At 47.4% G+C, this 19,094-nt stretch overlaps 1 protein-coding gene across 6 annotated transcripts in view; it reads right to left on the reverse strand.

Moving 5' to 3' along the window:
- B4galnt3 (beta-1,4-N-acetyl-galactosaminyltransferase 3) overlaps positions 1-19,094 on the reverse strand; it is a 102,189-nt gene that overhangs the window by 16,572 nt on the left and 66,523 nt on the right. For 5 of the 6 annotated variants that reach the window (XM_034512021.2, XM_034512022.2, XM_076940458.1 and 2 more), the window contains 9 exons: positions 16,534-16,637; positions 15,286-15,363; positions 6,167-6,262; positions 5,608-5,698; positions 5,135-5,235; positions 4,734-4,801; positions 3,448-3,526; positions 3,203-3,269; positions 390-533 (listed from right to left, as the gene is read on the reverse strand). In XM_034512021.2, coding sequence (XP_034367912.1) covers positions 390-533; positions 3,203-3,269; positions 3,448-3,526; positions 4,734-4,801; positions 5,135-5,235; positions 5,608-5,698; positions 6,167-6,262; positions 15,286-15,363; positions 16,534-16,637 — 828 coding nt within the window. The remainder of the gene's footprint in view (positions 1-389; positions 534-3,202; positions 3,270-3,447; positions 3,527-4,733; positions 4,802-5,134; positions 5,236-5,607; positions 5,699-6,166; positions 6,263-15,285; positions 15,364-16,533; positions 16,638-19,094) is intronic. The other variant, XM_076940459.1, reaches the window with a different exon arrangement.

The following is a 19,094-nucleotide window of genomic DNA, read 5'->3' on the forward strand; positions in this document are numbered from 1 at the left end:
GGTCTACAGAGTGAGTTCTAGGACAGCCAGGGCTACACAGAGAAACCTTGTCTTGAAAGACAAGCAAAAAAAAAAAAAAAAAAAAGAGTTGGGATTCATAAAGAAATTCTGACATTTGTGGCGGGGGAGGAACTCGTGAGGGACTCTGGATTCTAATTCCATTTTTGGTCTTGGGTGGTGGTTAGACAAATGTCTACTCTATAATGGTTCGTGGAATCACAGAATTGGACATAAATGCTCTTATATTTTTGGTATCTATGCTGTTTTACACTTCAAAGGGGAAAAGCTTTTGTGACTTGGGGCTACTGTAGAATAGACAGGTCTCCTGAGTCTTGTTCATCAACACAGAGAGCCTTGATGTGGTGATTGGTATGTGGCCAAGGACTTACCTCGATAGAGGGTGTCCCGAGGGTCAGGCCGCAGCATGTCAGCTGGGGGCTGCTCATCCTGGGGAGGAGTGTTGGAGGAGCCCACATGGCTGGCTGCTGTCTGTGGGATGTGGCCCACCTCATCCATCCGTAGGATGGTCTCATCTGTGTTCAGGGAGGAGAGAACAGAAGGAAGCTGCAGGTCCTGACAGAATCGAGCATGCTTTGTGGGGCAGACGGCGGGGCTCAAACACAACTTCTGTATTCCTGCAGGTAAAGCCAGGCTGTGCCTGGGCCCCGGCCTCTGATGCCCTGTAACTTGTGGCTTTAGTCAGCTCTCTTTGAGCCTGCTCTACCCATGGCCAGCTCACATCACGATTTGTATAGACTAGAAAAAGATACTTCTTCCTCAAAATGCTTTACTGTTGACTTGACAGAAACCTATACTCAGCCATACTATTTAATTTCACTTAGCCTACACCTATATAGTATTTCTGGGTATTCCTGGCAGTGCTGGGGTTTGAACTGAAGGCTTCCCTGGTAAGAGGGAAAGATGTTACCACTCATGTAATCTAGTTCCATCCTCTAGGGGGCAGCCTCTCTTATACCATCTGTGACTGTCTTGTGACCATGGTATCCATCGACTGGGGCCCTTTGTCTGCATACCCCACTAACTACAGTCTTCTCTATCACAGCAGAGACTGGGGATCAGACTGGGATTCTTATTCCTCAGGCCTGCTCAGGCCAACTCTGTTCTTCTTAAGCTGGTGGTCAAGACCCCGCAGGGAGTGCTATAACCGGGTCAGGAAAAAGATGTGACAATAGTAAAGGTTTCTGGTTTTGAGACCTGGTCATAAGGAAAAAAAAAAAAAAAAAAAAAGAGTCAATAGTTAAAAGGTTCCAGAACCAACATTGGCCTTGGTTCTGAACATATGACACACACCTAGGGAGGCCAGTGAACAATCCCTGAAGCACTTTTTGGCTCAGGTTCAAAACTACTGACTGTTACGATATGGTGTTTTTACTGTGCACATGAAGTTTTATGCTCCTATAGAAGCAGAACAGATTAGTAATAGAAAACAAAAACTTGAGCATTTAAGAAAGCTATTGAGTGAATTTGGGCTCAGAACTGGGACAGAATTTTCAAAATGACCCTTAACATAGCTTCTATTTCGTACCGCTTATTTATGCTGAACGAGGTGCTGTCAGCAATGATTTATTCAAAGTAGTATACAGAGCATCAATGATTATAAAATTAGAATATTGATCAAGGAGCTGAGGATATGGTTCCATGAGTAAGACTCATGCTTTGTAAACACGAGTTTGAATCTCCAGCACACACATAACTCTTGGACATAGCCTACAGCTCCAGTGCTGTTCAACAAAATAAGATCCCAGAAGCTCACTCGCAGGCAGCCTGGCCACAGCAGTGAGCTTCAGCCTCAGTGAGAGGCCCTGTCTTACAAGATAAGGTAGACAGCAATAAAGCAGACAGACCCTCCATGTCCTCTGCACATGTGTGCCCTGGACACATGCACACACACATATACAATATTGGTTACTTGAAAAGACTAGAAGATGCTCTATATCCTACAGCATCAAATATTTAGTCAAAATTTAATTTTTAAAGTAATTGTTTGTTTGTTTGTTTTGGGACAGAGTCCTACCATGTAACCCTGGCTGTTCTTTAGCTCACTATATATAAACTAGAGTGGCCTGGAACTCACAGAGATCTGCCTGCCTCTGCCTCATGAGTGCTGAGATTAAAGGCATGCACCACCACCACCTAGCCTAAGATTTATTTATATTTATATGTATGTGTTTGTATGTCTATGTGTGTATAGGCCTTATGTGCTGGTGCCTGTGAAGGCCAGAAGAGGCCATCAGATCTCTGGGATGTGACAGGTTAACTGTGAGCTGATGTGTGTGTCTGGAACTGAACTCAGAGCCTCTGGAAGAACTGTAAGTGCTTTAAAAAAAAAAAAAAAGTTTATATTTTTAAATTCTATTTTACATGTATGAATGTTTTCCCCAAATCTATGTGCCTGTGGAGATCAGAAGAGGATATCAAATCAAATCCTTTGGAATTGGAGTTTAAAATGATTGTGAACCACCATGTAGGTGCTGGGAACAGAACCTGCATCAGGTCCCAGAGCAACAAGTGTTCTCAACCATGGAGACATCTGTTTAGCACCAAGATTTAATCATGTGAAAATAAAGTATATTTCATCAATATACAAATTTGCTTTTACCTCTAATAAATGGTATATCAAACGCATTACTTTAAAATGAATTTCCTTATGGCCTGTTATCCATAAATGTTTGATGTGTCTACCTACTTTGGACCCATATACCTGGAATCATATGTAGATTTTTCAGGCTAACAGGGATTACTGTTGGGAGAGATTTAAGAAATTCTGCTCCATCAAGACCCCTGGGTAGTTGGCTGCTTGCCTTTCCCCTTCAAACAAACAAACAACCCTGAGACCACACCTGTGTCCAGCACATTGTCTTTGTTTTTCGAGACAGGGTTTCTCTGTGTAGCACCTTGCTATCGCAGAACTCTGTAGACCAGGCTGGCCTCAAACTCAGAGATCCACCTGCCTCTGCCTCCTGAGTGCTGGGATTAAAGGCCTACGCCACCACCACCATTAAACAAACCTCTGACTCAGGAGAGTAAAGTCTCCCTAACTGTAAGGTCTCTCGGGCTCTCATCCTTCCCTGGAGCTTTGTCATACTCACGCTCTACGTTATTCCCACCCCTCTGACCTCGCCGTGGGCCACATTCTCCCCAAAGGAGCCTCTGTGCTTCCAGGCAGGCAGAGCCTACTCACTTGTAAACAGAGATAAGAAGGGGGAGTCAATGATGGTGAACCTGGCTCCAGGGTCATTCCGTCTCCACTAGAATTAGAGGAAGGGTACAGAGGTTGGAGGATGCTGTGTTTGGGACAATGTTCAAGAGATACAGGGAAGGGACTGCTGGGAAGGTCACATGAAGGAGGGGGTGGGGTGGGATGGGGGTGGGTGGCTGGGGAGTGGGTGGGTGGGAGCGGAGGTCAGGAGAGATAAAGGCACTCACCGCAACCTCCACATGGTCAGTGCCCTCGTCGTTCTGCTTGTGCAGGACCTCAAAGTAGTACCTGAGGGAGGCTGATAAACTGGTGGACAGAGACAGGAAACAGGCTTTTCCTCAGCTAGTAACCTCCGTCCACCTCTCCCACCCACAAGCTCCCTGGTGCCCCTTTCTCCTACCGGGTGCTTGCCATTCAGCTAGCCCTACCTACTCCTGACAGGTAACCTTGCCTTTCTTTTTGAAAGGGCCAAATATAAATAGTTCAGAAGTTCCCTGGGAGACCCAGTGAAATCGCACCCATGATTAAAGACTTAGTGAGCTTTAATCCCTGCTGTCAGGGCCACACTCCGTGCTTTTACTGACATTCCGGCTTACAGGCACAGTAATCTTTGGTAATTTGCCCAAAGTCGCCCAGGTAGTGAGCAATGCAGTTGTAATTTGGACCAGGCAGCCTTTAGGGCCCTTGCAAACCACCGAGAGAACTCGGAGTGCTCGCAATGGTGCAGCAAGGGCTCTCTCTGCAAACGAGGTCTGCTCAAGGCAACTTGAAGCCGGGATATGGTCTTGCCTGTGACTGTGCAAGCCACCAGGTGGCGTGCTGAAGCTGGACTAAGTTCATAGGCCGACTCTTAATGCCATTCCAGCTGCGGTAGGCTGGACGAGGTTTGATTTCCTGGGATCACTTTAAAGTCTCGCTTCCAGACTCCCTCTCTTAAGCCTCAGAGCAACCATTAGGTAGTCTTTATGTGTGCAGGCATTTCTAGTTCTGGAGAAAATGGGAAGAAAAAAGACCTTGTTTCTAGCCTTGAGTGTCACTCAGTATCTGTGTGGCTTTCCATCAGTCACAAAGCTCTGGGCCTCAGTCACCTTCTCTAAAATGAGGGCAGCACCGGAGAGATAGCTTAGAAGTTAAGAGTAAGTGCAGCTCTTGCTGAGGACCAGGGTTCAGTTCCCAGCACCCATGTAAGACCATCATCTGTAAGACCGTTTCAGAGGATCCAATAATCCTTCTGTCCTCTGAGGGCACCAGAACTACACACGCACGCACGCACATGCACGCACACACATAGGCAAAACACACTCACAGAAAAAAAAAAGTCTAAAAAAAAAAAAGCACTTATAAACTGAGGAAGGGCAGATGGCTTCTGTTTAGCCAGACGACGTGCATGCTCAGGCACAGTGACCCAGAGCAGTGAGCTGGTGGAGGTGAGGGCCCTTCTGGCTCTCTCATGCTCACAGGCCTGGCACTGGAGGGGCTCACAAGAGTGCGGGTGCTAACCCACCCTACTTACCTCACTGGCTTGGAAATTTGACTCTGAAATTTCCCAAACTCTCCAGGGGCTGTCCATTCCTTCCCTGTCTAGAAGTGTGGGGAGAGAAGGGGGAAGGAAGGAAAGAAGGTGGGGGGAGGGAGGCGACAGGAGGGAAGACAGAGTTAAAGAGGATGGCTAGCCCACACACTTCTGTCCCCACTGATGGAAGGGAGCCTTCCCATAAGCAACCAACCCAGCATGAATCTTTAGCATGGGCTTCTGGGACAATGGAACAGGAAAATGTATGTGGCTGGGTCCCCATTCTGTTCACATCTCCCACGCCCTTCGCAGTGTAGAGCAGAGATGAGGGGCAGCGTGTGCAGCTCCTGTCCCTTCTTCATGTCAGTGACATTAATGGTCAAGGTCCAAGCTGATCCTACCTTGCCCACTCTGGCCAGCAGCTGAAGGCCTGAGACCTGGTCATCACGACTCAGCCAAAATTCGGCGTTGTCATCAGCAGCGATGGCAAACTGGATTTTCCCTGGGCAACAGCAGAATGTCTAGGTGAATCAAAGAGGGCCTTGGCACAGAAGCTGAACGCCTATGTTATGCCTGGGCAGTGATTCCCTTCACTCACAGTGACTTGCCCCACCTACCACCTTTGCATGGGCAAGGGGACTCTACATTCTGGGGGAGCAATATGAAGAAAGAGAAGAATTCTGTAGATCAGCCAATTCCAGGCTGCAAGAGAGCGGGCAGCTGTCTGAAGGTACTGGATGAGAGTTCACCATGCCTCAGTTTCCCCTCCCTTGATGTTGGAGTAACAAGGGCTCAGTGTAGATATGTTTCCTGGTTCAAGCTTATGTTTCTAGGACCCTCCTCCCCCAGGGAGGGGGAAGCAGGACTCCCTCACCATCAGTAAAAGGGTGCAGATAGCCAAATATGCGGAGACCGTAGTTGGTCCACTTGGGGGACACAGCCAGCTTCCTCAGGGTTGTACGGATCTATGTCAAGAAAGATGAACTGTTACTCAGAATCAGGGAGAGTTTAGAGACTTAGGAGTTTGATCTACTCAGGGCTGGTGGAGAGACAGGAGGGGGCAGCAGATGGGAGACTAGGGGTGTGGCAGTGGTGTGGAGTACACAATAAATGTCAGGTCCCACTCACTTCTTGGTCCAGGTGACCTTGTACAATGCACAAACGCACATCTGTACATGTTGCCCTTGGATAAACATCAAGAGAGCCCGAGCTGAATGGAATGCTGCCAAGTGGCAGGTAGCGAGAGTCTCAAGAGAGAGGGCAAGAAAGATCTTCTAAACAGAGGAAGAGAGGGCCCAAGAGACTGAGGGAGTAAGACAGACTTCACGGGACTGAGAAGGAGCAGGGAAGGCGGCGGGTGGAGGAGATGGGATGCAGGAGACACAGAGAGGGTAGTCCAGGCATGGTGTACAAACATTCCCACAGGCACTCACATGGGGGTAGAGCGGGAAGTGCAGGTTGCTCCTGAGCTGCTGGATGGAGCTGCCACACCAGTCTTCAAACACATGCAGGTTGGCATGGCCCCGGAACTGTGTGGGGCAGAGAGGGGACAATGAGTGAGCAGGAGCAGAGTGAAAGACACAGTGCTTCTTGCATATTCTATGGAAGGCTTGGCTCCTAGTTCGTGGTGCTACCAGAAGATGTGGAACCTTCAGGAGGTGAGGACCTAGCAGGGGATGGTCAGGTTATAGGGCTGTGCCCCTGAGAGGATACTGGGATCAGCACTGCTTTCTGTCTTTCTTGACTTACCAGTCCTTTGCCACCATGATGTACTGAGCTGCCACAAGCCAAAGAAACAGGGCCAAGCAAGCCTAGGGTTAACCCTCTGAAACCTTGAGCCTACACAATGTTCTCTTGTTCATGAGTTGGTTATCTCAGGAATGCTTGTCAGAAGGATGAAAAGCTAACACCAGCCCTGTGGCCTGATTCTGAGGATGGGTTATATATATACACACACCTACAGATACACACCACCCACTCCTTGTTCCTTCTAGGCAGAAAAGGAGCCACCTTGCATTCCGCAGGCGTAAACAAGGGGCATAACAGCCATGTTAAAATGGTGGAAGTGATAGAAGAGCTGGGAGGAGCTTAGCTAGGTTCCAGCGAAGGGCTTGCCTCCCACAACTCCCATGTTTCTCATGAGAGTAAGACTCTGCAGCTATCTGCCTGTCATGAAACCCCCTTATCTACCCAGGGGTCTTCATGCTCTGGTTGGGGGAAGCATCTGAGCAAAACTATGGTGGTATCTGGAGCCCCCTATGGGCTGTGCAGCACCAGGGCCTCCTGCAGCTCACAGGCTCCTTGAAACATTGCACTGGCAGAGGCTAGCTTGTCACTTTCTCTGACCTGGGACCTTGGAAGTAGCCATCACTCACAGGAATGCAGGGAGGGGGCTGGGGTGGGTGAGGAAGTGTGTGGGTCGTAGGTGGGAGGCGTTGAGGCTCCAAGGAAGGAAAAGAATGAGGACATTATGCTGCTTCTGGGGAAATTCCTCAAGTCCAGCTTAAAGGATTCAGTTGTCTTTTCCTCGTGATCTGCTTTTTTTCCCCTCCCCAGGAGACCTCCAGGTCAGAGAGCTCTGATCCTGAAGAGGGGAAGACTGCCACCAGAGCAGTCAACTGTGTGAAGCCTGGAGCTACTTATTATGCCAGAATTGGCATGAGGAAAGAATGGGTTTGCCTTGAAAGCAGCTTTCGCCTGAGGGCAGGGAGACACCAATCCTTACAGGTCCTTCCCAGGTGATTTAGCTCCGCCTGAGGCCTATGGGAAGCCCACAGGGCAGGCGGAGAGTGAATAAATTAGTCTTGTTTTTGAGGTAGACTTTACCCAGTATTTGGCTAACCTCAAACTTTTGTGGGCATACTTTGACTGTGGGGGTGTCTTGGGGATCCTTGGATGCTGTCTTTCCCAGACCCAGACTGACAACTACATCAGAATTTGTGTTTTGTGTTGTTCCATTTTAGGGACTCTGAACTAGCAAAGATGTGGCACTCTGTCGCATCAGCCTCAGCGGTGGCTCCTCTCCTCTGCCTGGCATAGGCGAAAGGCCAGGGAAGGGGAGGGCTCCCTCCGAGTTTTAGTTGTGATGGTTTGGAACTTGCAGTTAGCCGTACTGAAGAAAGTATTTGTGAATTGTCTCATTTAGAAGGGAGGATATTGGGGCTCAGGAAGTGGCTCCCTGAGAACACACAGCAATTACTCTGTGGTGGTGGCAGAAGGGATATGCAGGGAAGGTAAGCCCTCCTCCACTGCCTTCCGTTCCTTCACTCCACCTCTGCTGGGCCTTATTGGGCTTGCCATGCTGGCAGCAGGAGGAGGTGGATGGTGGCGTCTCCCCTGCCCTGGGTGTTCTTACTACTTCCAGGACTGTTTCTGATGAAGCAAGTCACTCTGCAGCTAAAAACTTCAGGCGACTGCAGAATAAAACCTCACTGTGATCTATATGACTGAGCTGCCTTCCCAGCTGTCAGCACACACCACATCCTCCCTGCCATACTGACCCTCACCCCACTCCCAGCCTTTGCCCCCGAACCATCCAGCTCTTAACTTTCCACACTTGTACACATGCCGTTTCCTCATTAGGCCCTTTGCTGTCTTTGCCACACGGCAGGCTCCTGTGTATTCCTCAAAAGTTTTCTCAAATATGTTTTAAGACCATCTGTGCCTTCCCAGGGAAGAGCTAACAGCTCCTCCCCATGTGTCCCAGCACATCTGAAGTTTGTGAACGAACAAATGCTTGTAGAAGCTGAATCCAGAGCCATCCACTCCACCACTGAGTGCTTTGTACCGGTTAATGAGTTCACTGCGAGCTTAGATGACAGAGGGCGGAATAAGTTCAGTGGTTTATAAAGCACTTAACTGGGGAGGAGGTGGGGATACAGACAGACAGACAGACTGATGGAGATAGATAGATAGATAGATAGACAGACAGACAGATAGATAGATAGATAGATAGATAGATAGATAGATAGAGATAGCTCAAAAGACTTGAGATGTACACACTGGTTGGTGTCACCTGTGCTTGGAGCTGTTGTAGAGGGACAGGAGAGATCAGTTGCCTCAGCCATGACCATTGGCTGACCCTAGTGTTGCTTGCTGCTGCTACTGCTGCTCTGTCCCGCCAGCACACCTGATGGGTGCTTCAGCCTGGGGCCAGTGAGGCCTGACCTGACCTCGGTGTGCAGTCAATTAGGCCACTGGTTCCTACATAGCAGATTCCTGGGCAGAGTTCTGAAACTCAATCTACGCCTCCCCACTTTTGGTTCTTTAAACCGTGCTGGAAAGTGAACCTGGGGGTCTCACGCCAGTGAGACAAACGGTATCAATAAGCCATACTCCTAACCTCTGGTCTACTCTCACCTTGAGGGTGCTCCCCTGTGGAATGAAGGGGCTTCACATGCTAGAAAGATAAGGGCCATTCCAGAGCTTGGTGAAGGCTAGAGGCCCATTTAGTGGAACCTAATGGTAAAACTTGCCCTTCATAAAGTTCATAAAGAACTGACATGCTATAGGTGTCTCACCATGTGACCAAAGTGTGAAGACAGCAAGACACACACAATGGTGATGTGGGCTCTGAAAAAAGGAAAGCCTAGTCCACAGCAAATCTTCCACTGGTGTTCACCACAGCCTTAGTCAACATGGCCCCAGATTAGCAACAATCTGTCTACCAGAGGAAGGGATAAATGGAATGTGGAAAACAGTTCTTCCTGTCACCACAACTTCCTAGGAACTTCTGTTCCAGGAGAGACACGGAGTGGAGAAGCAAGTGTGTAGGTAGAAGCCAAAGAAAAAGACTAGCAGACAGTGGACGGACAGCTGTGCCTGCAGGCCAGGGAGCTGGGGCTGCTGTCCAGAATGTTCCTCTCAGTGGACCTATAACTCCTATGGCCATTACATCACCAAAGCCCACTTTGGTAGAACCAAGACAGTCTCTGAAAGTTGTTTTGGACTCTGTCACACTCTGTTCTTAGTTACAAACATCTCTCTCTCTCTCTCTCTAACTCTCTCTCTCTCTCTCTCTCTCTCTCACACACACACACACACACACACACACACACACACACATGTCATCCCTTCCAACACTGCCAGTGAGGAATGAAACATGTCATGTTACCTTGTGGATGAACCCTGCAAACCTCACAAGTGAAAGAAGACAGACCAGGATACAATCTCTCTGTCTCTGTCTCTTTCTCTGTCTGTCTGTCTGTCTGTCTGTCTCTCTCTCTCTCTCTCTCTCTCTCTCTCTCTCTCTCTCTCTTCCTCCCTCCCTCCCCAGCTCCTTCTCCCTCTATGTGTGTGTATGTGTCTTTCTGTCTCTCTGTTTTTTTGAGACAGGGTTTCTCTGTATATCCCTGGCTGTCCTGAAACTTACTCTATAGAACCAGGCTGGCCTTGAACTCAGAGATCCCTGCATTTGCTGGGATTAAAGTCATGCATCACTACTGTCCAGCTCATGATTCCACTTCTATGAAGTATCCAGGACAGGAAGTGGACAACTTTGCTCTTACAGAGGATATGGGTTCAGTTCCTAACACCCCCAGAGTGGCTAATGACCACCTATACCTCTAGATCTGGGGATCTGACATCTTCTGGCTTCCATGGGCACCAGGAACACATGTGGTACACATACATACATTTGGCAAAACACTCATACACATAAAATAATTTTTTTAATTATAAAAAAAAGTAGAGAACGTTGTGCTGAGGGCTAGGATAGAGTGTGGTAGGAGGATGGCTGGGGGTGCAGGGTTTTCTTTTCCTTTTTTGAAACAAGGTCCCCTGTAGCACAGGCTGGCTTCAAACTTGCTATGTAGCCAGGGATGATTGTAAACTTCTGATCCTCCTGCCTCCACCTCCTGAATTTGAGATTATAAGTCTGTACCACCATCCCAGTTCATGCAGTGCTGGGGATTGATCTCAGAAGCTTGGAACTGGCTACATCCCTAGCCCATGAATTGTATCTAAGGCCGCAAGCATTTCTTTCAAGCAAATGCCGAACCACTGAGTGACTGAGCCAGTGTCTACGATGAAGCACACCTCTTAATATACCAAAAGCTACTGGGTTACACACTGTAACTAGTATGGAATATGAACTGGATTGTTTTTTAGATAAGGTCTCAACATGTAGCCTAGACTATTCTCAAACTCAGAGTGATGCACCTGCCTCAGACTCTTGAGTGTTAGGATTGTTGATAACATAACCATCAGACCTCTCTCCAAAATTCTTTTTTTTTTTAAAAAAAAAAGCAGTAACAAAGCCAGGCAGTGGTGGTATACACCTTAAATCCCAGCACCTGGGAGGCAGAGGCAGGTAGATCTCTGTCAGTTTGAGGCCAGCCTGGTCTACAGCTCGGGCTCCATAGAAAAACCCTGTCTCGAAAAAACAAAACAAAACAAAACAAAACAAAACAAGAGCCAGTGAGATGTCTCAGTGGTAGAAGCGCTTGCCCCACAGGCCAGCAACCTGAGTTCCATCTTCAGCTACATAAAAAGCTGGTGCAGTGGACTAAGCCAGCCATTCCAGCAGTTCTACTGTGAGATGAGAGGAGACAGGACAAGCACTAAGACCCAGAGCACACAAGAGATTCTGCCATCGCACAGTAGAACTGCTGGGATCTGATTCCAGAAAGTTGTCTTCTGGCCCCTCCCCCAAAACAGTGACAAGCCGGCTGTGGTGACACAAGCCTGTGATCCTGAGGCGAGAAATCACTATGGGGTCTAGGATATCCTGAGCTAATGTAAGCTCTCTGCAGCTTTAGGCTTCATGTCTCAAACAAAACAAAACAAAAAAGGAACAGCAAAACAAGGACAAACCCAGAACAGAACCTAAAAACAAAAGATTAAACAAACAAACAAACAAACAAACAAACAATTCGTGGGGCCCTGGATTAAGCACTGGACACAAAGCAAAAGCCTTGAGTCTATGGCCTGCCCCTGTTCACAGGTGAGAAGCTTTATCCACCAAGCTGTGACTTGCTCAGGTCAGCTGTGCTCACCAAGTTTCTTGCTTATAATAATTATTACTATTATTTTAATAATATATTGTAATAAATAATTATCATAAGCATTATTTGTATAGTATATATTTGTATACTTCTTCTTCTTCTTCTTCTTTTTTTTTTTTTTTTGGTTTTTTGAGACAGGGTTTCTCTGTGTAGCCCTGGCTGTCCTGGAACTCACTTTGTAGACCAGGCTGGCCTTGAACTCAGAAATCTGCCTGCCTCTGCCTCCCAAGTGCTGGGATTAAAGGCGTGCGCCACCACCGCCCGGCTTATGATTATGATTATTATTATTATTATTTTGTTTTTTTTTTTTAAGACAGGGTCTCTCTTTGTAGCCCTGTCTGTTCTAGAACTCACTCATTCTATAGTCCAGACTAGCCTCAAACTCACAGAGATCTACCTGCCTCTGCCTCTGCCTCCCAAGTGCTGGGATTAAAGATATGTACCACTGACCGCCTGACCCTTGTAATTATTTTTGGTTGGCGGAATGTCCTGGGTGGACAGAGTGTTCTAATAGACCTGTACACCACTGACCAGCAGACGAGATGGCTGGCATTGGAGTTTGCCAGTGTACCAGGAAGTTTCTAAGCACAGCTATTCGATACAGTCCCAGCTGTCCAATCTGACACACTAAGGACAGTAGCTACAGCTGCAAAGTCTGAAGAGTTCACTTAGAGCAAGACTTTCCACTAACTTCAACTTCTCAGACACGCTGCCTGCAAAGGGGGTGGGCACCCTAAGCAGAGAGCCACTGAGCTGGGCACACAGAAGTCCCCATAATGGGAGGCATGGGGAAGCTGGGCTGGAGTAGCTCTTATTCATCTCCCTATCCTAGGAAATCACGGATCTGTTTTCGTAAATCTAAAGATCTAGGAAGATTGAGGATTTTAAATCTTTTCATGTTTAAAAATGAAATCTGTGGGAGTTGGTCATTTACCACTGAAAGGTCACATACATGTACTGAGTTACCAAATATTTCTTTAAAAAGTCCATTCTGGCCAGGTGGTGGTGGCACACACCTTTAATCCCAGCGCGTGGGAGGCAGAGGCAGGTGGATCTCTGTGAGTTCCAGGCCAGCCTGGTCTACAGAGTGAGTTCTAGGGCAGCCAGGGCTACACAGGAAAACACTCTCTAAAACCAGCCAATCAACCAACCACCCAAAAATACTCAAAAAACAAAAAAAAAGTCGATTCTGCCCTGTGTGGTAGTAATGCCTTGAACCTCAATACTCTATAAACAGTTTCTGTGAGTTCCGGCCCAGCCAAGGCCTCTTTTACTCAAAACAAAACAAAAAGTCAATTCTAGGACAGATAATGGTGGCACATGCTTATAATTCCCTTATTCAGGAAGCTGAGGCTGGAGGATTGTAACTTCAGGCTAGCTTGAGCTACATAGTGAGATCCTATCTCCAAAATGAGAGAGAGAGAGAGAAGAGAGAGAGAGAGAGAGAGAGAGAGAGAGAGAGAGAGAGAGGAAAAACACACGCATAACTGAGAATGTGCTGGTAGGTGCAGGCACATGCCTGCAATCCTAGCCCTTGGGAGATGAAGGCAGAGGATTGGGAGGTATTCAAGTTTATTCTTTTTTTTTTTTTTTTTAATGTATTTATTATGTATACAGTGTTCTGTCTGCATGTATGCCCACAAGCCAGAAGAGGGCACCAGATCTCATTATAGATGGCTGTGAGCCACCATGTGGTTGCTGGGAATTGAACTCAGGACCTTTGGAAGAAGAGCCAGTGCTCTTAACCTCTGAGGCAGATCTCCAGGCCCAAGTTTATTCTTAAATACACAGAGAGACAACTATACAGCCAGCCTGGGAGATAGGAGACCTTGTCTCAAAAATAAACAACAAAAAAAGTGTGTGTGGGGGGAGGGAATCCATCCAAGCTGCCCTAATAGAGTGAAGGCTAGATCCCAGAGCAACTGATTTTTAAAGCATCCTGTCTCCAGAGGCCTGGTGATGTCACTTAAGAACAACTGTACCAGCATTGTAATCCACCCTCCCACTGGGCTTTAAAACAGACAGTATCACAGAGTAGAGGGGCTAACATTGTCTCCTTCACTCTTGCCCTTATGTGGGTGGGTTGGAAATCAAACCACCCAAGCTGCAAGATCAATCTGCAGCAGGAACAACAAAGACAATAGACTGGCCCACACCACACAAAAGTAGTCTCTACCCCAGGCTCCAAGATGAAGGAAGATCCTGGGCTCTAAACACACTGTAAAACACAATTCCCCAGAGTGCCATGCTATTCCAGAGTTTTGGTATAAACACATACTCAAGGCTCAAGGTATCTCATACACATACAGGTTCATTTAAAAAAAAAAAAAAAAAAAGAATACTAATACCCATAAGTAAAAGGTATCAGGATGACAGGGGGTTTGTTAAGAGACAGACTGTTGCTGCTTTCCTGTGCAGGCTCAAGTGACTAACCACCTGCTGGGCCACTGTACCTGGTTGTGATTTTTTGGACCCATAACAACTGCTTTCTGAGGCAGATTCCTAACGCCTGTTCCTTTAGAACATCAGTGGCTCAGAATCTTAACAGGCATTTATGGAAAAAGCAATTCAGGGGCAAAGAGATTTGGGACCTGCTGAGCTAAACCAAGCTAAACAGATTTCCCCAGGACTTCTCAGAATCTTTCATATGCTAATATGGATTTCCAAGAACAGTTGCCCAGAGTTTTTATGTTTTGTTTTGTTTTTTAAATCTTTTCAAACAATGGATTCCTTTCTTCCTAGAATATCTGGGGTTTAATGGTTTGAGAAAGGACTCTTGGGGAGTTGTTATCTTTAAGACTGGGGATTGGCCTAGCCATGAAAGTCATGTAAATTCCCTAGACAGTTTTTCCACCTATAAAATAAGGATAATGACCACTATGATTTGGATCTACAGTGTCTCTGAAATGTCCCTAAGTCCCAGCCTGCAGTGCTATTGGGAACGGGTGGAACCTAAAGGAAGCAGGTCCCAGAGGCCTGCTGCTGGAGGGATGACAGGACCAGCCCCTTCCCCCTCTTTCTTTGCTTCCCATCCACCCTGAAGTTAGAATGACCCTCCTCTAGCTCTCACCACGGTGTGCTGGGCTACACAGGCCCAAAGTGAGAGCTAAAACCTCTGAAACCATGAACGATGATAACCTTCGTCCTTAGGAGTGGATTCTGTCAGGCGTTTGCTCTAGCAACAGAAAGCTCGGTTAACACAATACTACCTTACAAGAGTCACACAATACTGCCTTACAACAGCTGATGGGAGAGGGATATGCACACAGTAGGCCTGCAGCAAATGTTTGTGCTCGCATTTCATCTATTTAAGTCTCCTTAAAGACCAGGTTCAGGGGCTGGAGAGATGGCTCAACAGTTAAGAGCACTGCCTGCTCTTCCAGAGGACCAGGGTTCAATTCCCAGCACTCACACTGTCTATAATTCTAATTCCAGGGGATCCAATGCCCTCTTCTGGTCTAACCAAGAGGTACACACATACATGCAGGCAGAACACCCCACCCCTACTCCCACTACACACACAGACCAGGTTCAGTAGAGACCTTTACCTCTGAGAGCCAGGGGACAGGCTTGTTCCACTTCAAGTAGCTACTGTTCCTATTCCTACTTCGGGCAATTTCTTGGTCCTATCAGAAAAACAAAGAATGAGCTTGGTGAAAATATTATTAAGACGTTGAAGACAGGACAGGATTCTGGGCTCCTTGAAGTTGCCTGTGGAGAAGGAAAGGGTCATGGGACATAGTTCCTGCTTCAAGGAAGCTTGTCAGCTTAAGGGATGCTGTCTCATTCATTATTTACACCAGATCCCTGAGGAAAGTATCTCAGGGTTGTCAACATGTATTCCTGTTTCTGTTCACTTCCCTGAGTTTTTCAACCATGAAAAAACAAAAAAAATGGACTCTAGACCCCATTGAGGCAGAAGCTGTGACTTCTTATTCTTCCAACCCCTACCCCAAAGTTCTACCCAGACTTGTCACTGGTCTCAACAAATGGGAGCCCCTCAAAGACACCCCAGGCCCTCCCTACCATATGGGTTCACAGGGTTACTTTGGTTTCATCCAGCTTTGGAGATCCATTTCTGCTTTATGTTCAATGGTTGCAGGGCTTGGGGTGGGAACAGGGTCCAAATTGAAATGGGCCTCAGTTTCCCTAATCTACCACCTGAGCAAAAACACTATAGGGAAATGCTTCATGACAAACTACACCCCAGCTATTTGCAGGGAAGGGTATGTGTCTGCTTTACCACTGCTGGCTTTCAGTACCATGCGTCTGGTACTGTCTTCAGGGGCAGGCCTGTCTCCAAGATATGCTGGTTGATATGCAAGAATGCTCTGTGTGTGTGTGTGTATGTGTGTGTGTGTGTGTGTGTGTGTGTGTGTCTGTGTCTCTGTGTCTGTGTGTGTCTGTGTGTGTTTGAGTGTGTGTAGGTGGGGATGAAATCTAAGGACTCACACAAGCTAGGCAAAAGCTCTACCTCTAAGCCATACATACCCCTAGCTTAGGATGTGTTGTCTGAGATACATGCCACATACCTGGAACAGCTCAGACTTGGATAGTGTGAACAATGGTGCAAAAACTTAAACAACCAGGTCCACTGGGGCTTTGAAGAAGGCAAGACAGATTATCTGCAGTCAGCTAGAACTTCAAGATTAGACTGGGGTTCTACCAGCTGTCTCCCCTCTGCATCTACCACAGAGAAGATTTCCCTTAAGGCCATGGAGCAACTGAGGGCAATTGATGGCCCTGGATGATCCAGCAGCGAGGAGGATGGAACATAGACTGGACCTGCCACATACCTTGAGGCTCAGACGCTGGGGACGATAGAATTGGAGATTTGGATCAACCGCTGGGATGTTCCTGCTGGCTAGGGCCTTGGCGAGTTCTCGCCAGCTGCTATACCCTGTGAAAGGGAAGAAGAAAAGAACAAGGCCAACTTAATTAGGAGCCCATAAACCTGTGAGATTAGAGAGGTAGAGATAAGAGAAGTGAGTGGCTTCTCTTCTCCTCACCCCACCTCACAAGGTAGGTATAAAATGGACGAGCAGGACGAGCTGTGCCTTCTCTAAGTCAGAGAAGGAACTCTGCCAGGTGAACTGGGCTATCATCTCTGTGGGGTCCCACTACAACATGATTCTTACCTAGTTGCTCATGGTGGGTGATTTCTCAAAGGCCTAGTCAAGAAATAGTGGCAAAGGCCATTTCCAGGGCAGCAACAGAGGATTATGGGAGGTAGGGATGAAGGGGGAAAGGGAAAGGCGCATCTCTTTGATCATTAGGACTGCTGGATAGAACCAGAACTGGAGGAGGCAGGAGAAAGGGGGCATAGGACTTTGTATTTGTTCTACAAATTTAGTTCTGCACTGATCTGGGGCTATCTGTGACACACTCTGTGCCTGCCCTGGAACTGGTTAGTTTGTATACATCTGAGGAGGCTGAAAGGACCATGGCGGGAAGGAGGAAACAGGAAAGTGTTGATGTGCAAGCAACCATTCCCACATAAAGAGAGAGACAAGGTAAGAAGGGTGGGAAGAGTTCCCAGAGCCCAGTGGTCAGTCTGTAATTCACTAGATGCCAATGCCTTCTTGACTATAGAGAGAATGATTGGTCAGGGGTGTCGGGTGTAAAGTAAGTGAGCTTACAACACTGCATGCCATAAATCAGAATCATGAAGCATCAGACCAGTTTTTAAGATCACTCCAGCCGGGCAGTGGTGGCGCACGCCTTTAATCCCAGCACTTGGGAGGCAGAGGCAGGCGGATTTCTGAGTTCGAGGCCAGCCTGGTCTACAGAGTGAGATCCAGGACAGCCAGGGCTACACAGAGAAACCCTGTCTCGAAAAAAACAAAAAACAAAAAACAAAAAACAAAAAAAAAAATCACTCCATCCTTACTCCAGGTAAGAAAAAAAACGGGAGCAAGGCTATTGAAATGACCAATCTGGGGTCACAGAACAAACACTAACAAGGGTACAGTGGGAACTGGAGTGAGCAGGGGCCTCCCCACTGGGCTGCTTTATTAAGATGTCCCTGAGGGGCTGGGTTACATCTCAGCTCTGGAGTTCATGCCTAGCACAACATAAGCTCTGCTCAAAAGGAGTCAGACTGAAGCACCAGTGGAGGAGGGCAGGGAATCACATAAAAGGAGTTTAACAGTCATACACCCTTGGGAATGAACAGTTGGCAGAAGGCACTAGCGTCACGGGATCCCTGTGTGAGCACCAACACAGCTAACTAAACAAAACCAGAGAATAAACAGCTAAGTGTGATGGCAGATGCCTATAACATATCAAAAATCTCAGGGAACAAAGGCAGGGTTGCTGAATCCAAGGCCAGCCTGGGCTACATAGCAAGACCGTGTTTCCTGAAAACAAATAACCACAGAGTAGAGCCAGTGGGATGGACCACACAGAAGGTAGACATCACACTGTTATGTGCTGATGCTCGGAGGGGTGGGTACAGAGTCACAGACTGAAGCTTGATGGGGGAGTAAGGCTGCTTTGCTTTTCTTGTGGCATGTGTTTGGAAAGCATCTCAGAGGCACAGTGTCATCCGAGCCTTTTCAGATGTTGGAGTTAGGTCAGGTGCGGTCATTCTTGTCTTACAGATGCAGAAAGAGGAGCTTGGAGTTCTCGGCCAAGGATCTATTTGTCTTCCAAGATTAGAGAAAACAGCCCTTACAAGCCAATGTCTGCCATCACTTGTGCTTTCTCTTGCAGCTACTCTGTAGCAGAGCTTTGAGGAGTCCTGGAGCCAGAGGCCTCAGCTATGGATATAGGCCATGGGTTACTACACAGATATTCAGTCACACTTAAGTTATGGGAACTTCTGGCCTCCAAGGATACATGCACAGACACATAATTGAAAACAAACCTTAACGCAGACACACAGACACACAGACATACCAGTCTCTGTCTCTCTCTGTCTGTCTGTCTGTCTGTCTCTCTCTCTCTCTCTCTCTCTCTCTCTCTCTCTCTCTCTCTCTCTCTCTCTGTGTGTGTGTGTGGGGGGGGGGGGGAGTATATGCACACATGCAGACCAGAAGGTGTCCTCCTCAATCACTCCCACCTATCTAAGGCTAGGTCCTTCCATGAACCTAAGGTTCATGTTTTTTCAGCAAGAGTGAAAGCCAGCAGGTCCTAGCAATGCTCCTCTCTCATCCCCTGCACACATGTAAGATGCCCATCTTATTACATAGGCACTGGGATCTGAACTCTGGTTCTCACAACTGCACAGCAATTGCTCTAAATTGCTGAGCCTCTTTCCAGCCTCCACCCCCACCCCATCCCTTTTGTTAGAAGACTCCTGATAGGCTAATTTAGCTAGAATGCTCTTGGTGTCTCTTCTTGGTGACTGAGCATC

The sequence above is a fragment of the Arvicanthis niloticus genome, chromosome 9 (assembly GCF_011762505.2).
Source record: "Arvicanthis niloticus isolate mArvNil1 chromosome 9, mArvNil1.pat.X, whole genome shotgun sequence".
NCBI classification, from domain to species: domain Eukaryota; kingdom Metazoa; phylum Chordata; class Mammalia; order Rodentia; family Muridae; genus Arvicanthis; species Arvicanthis niloticus.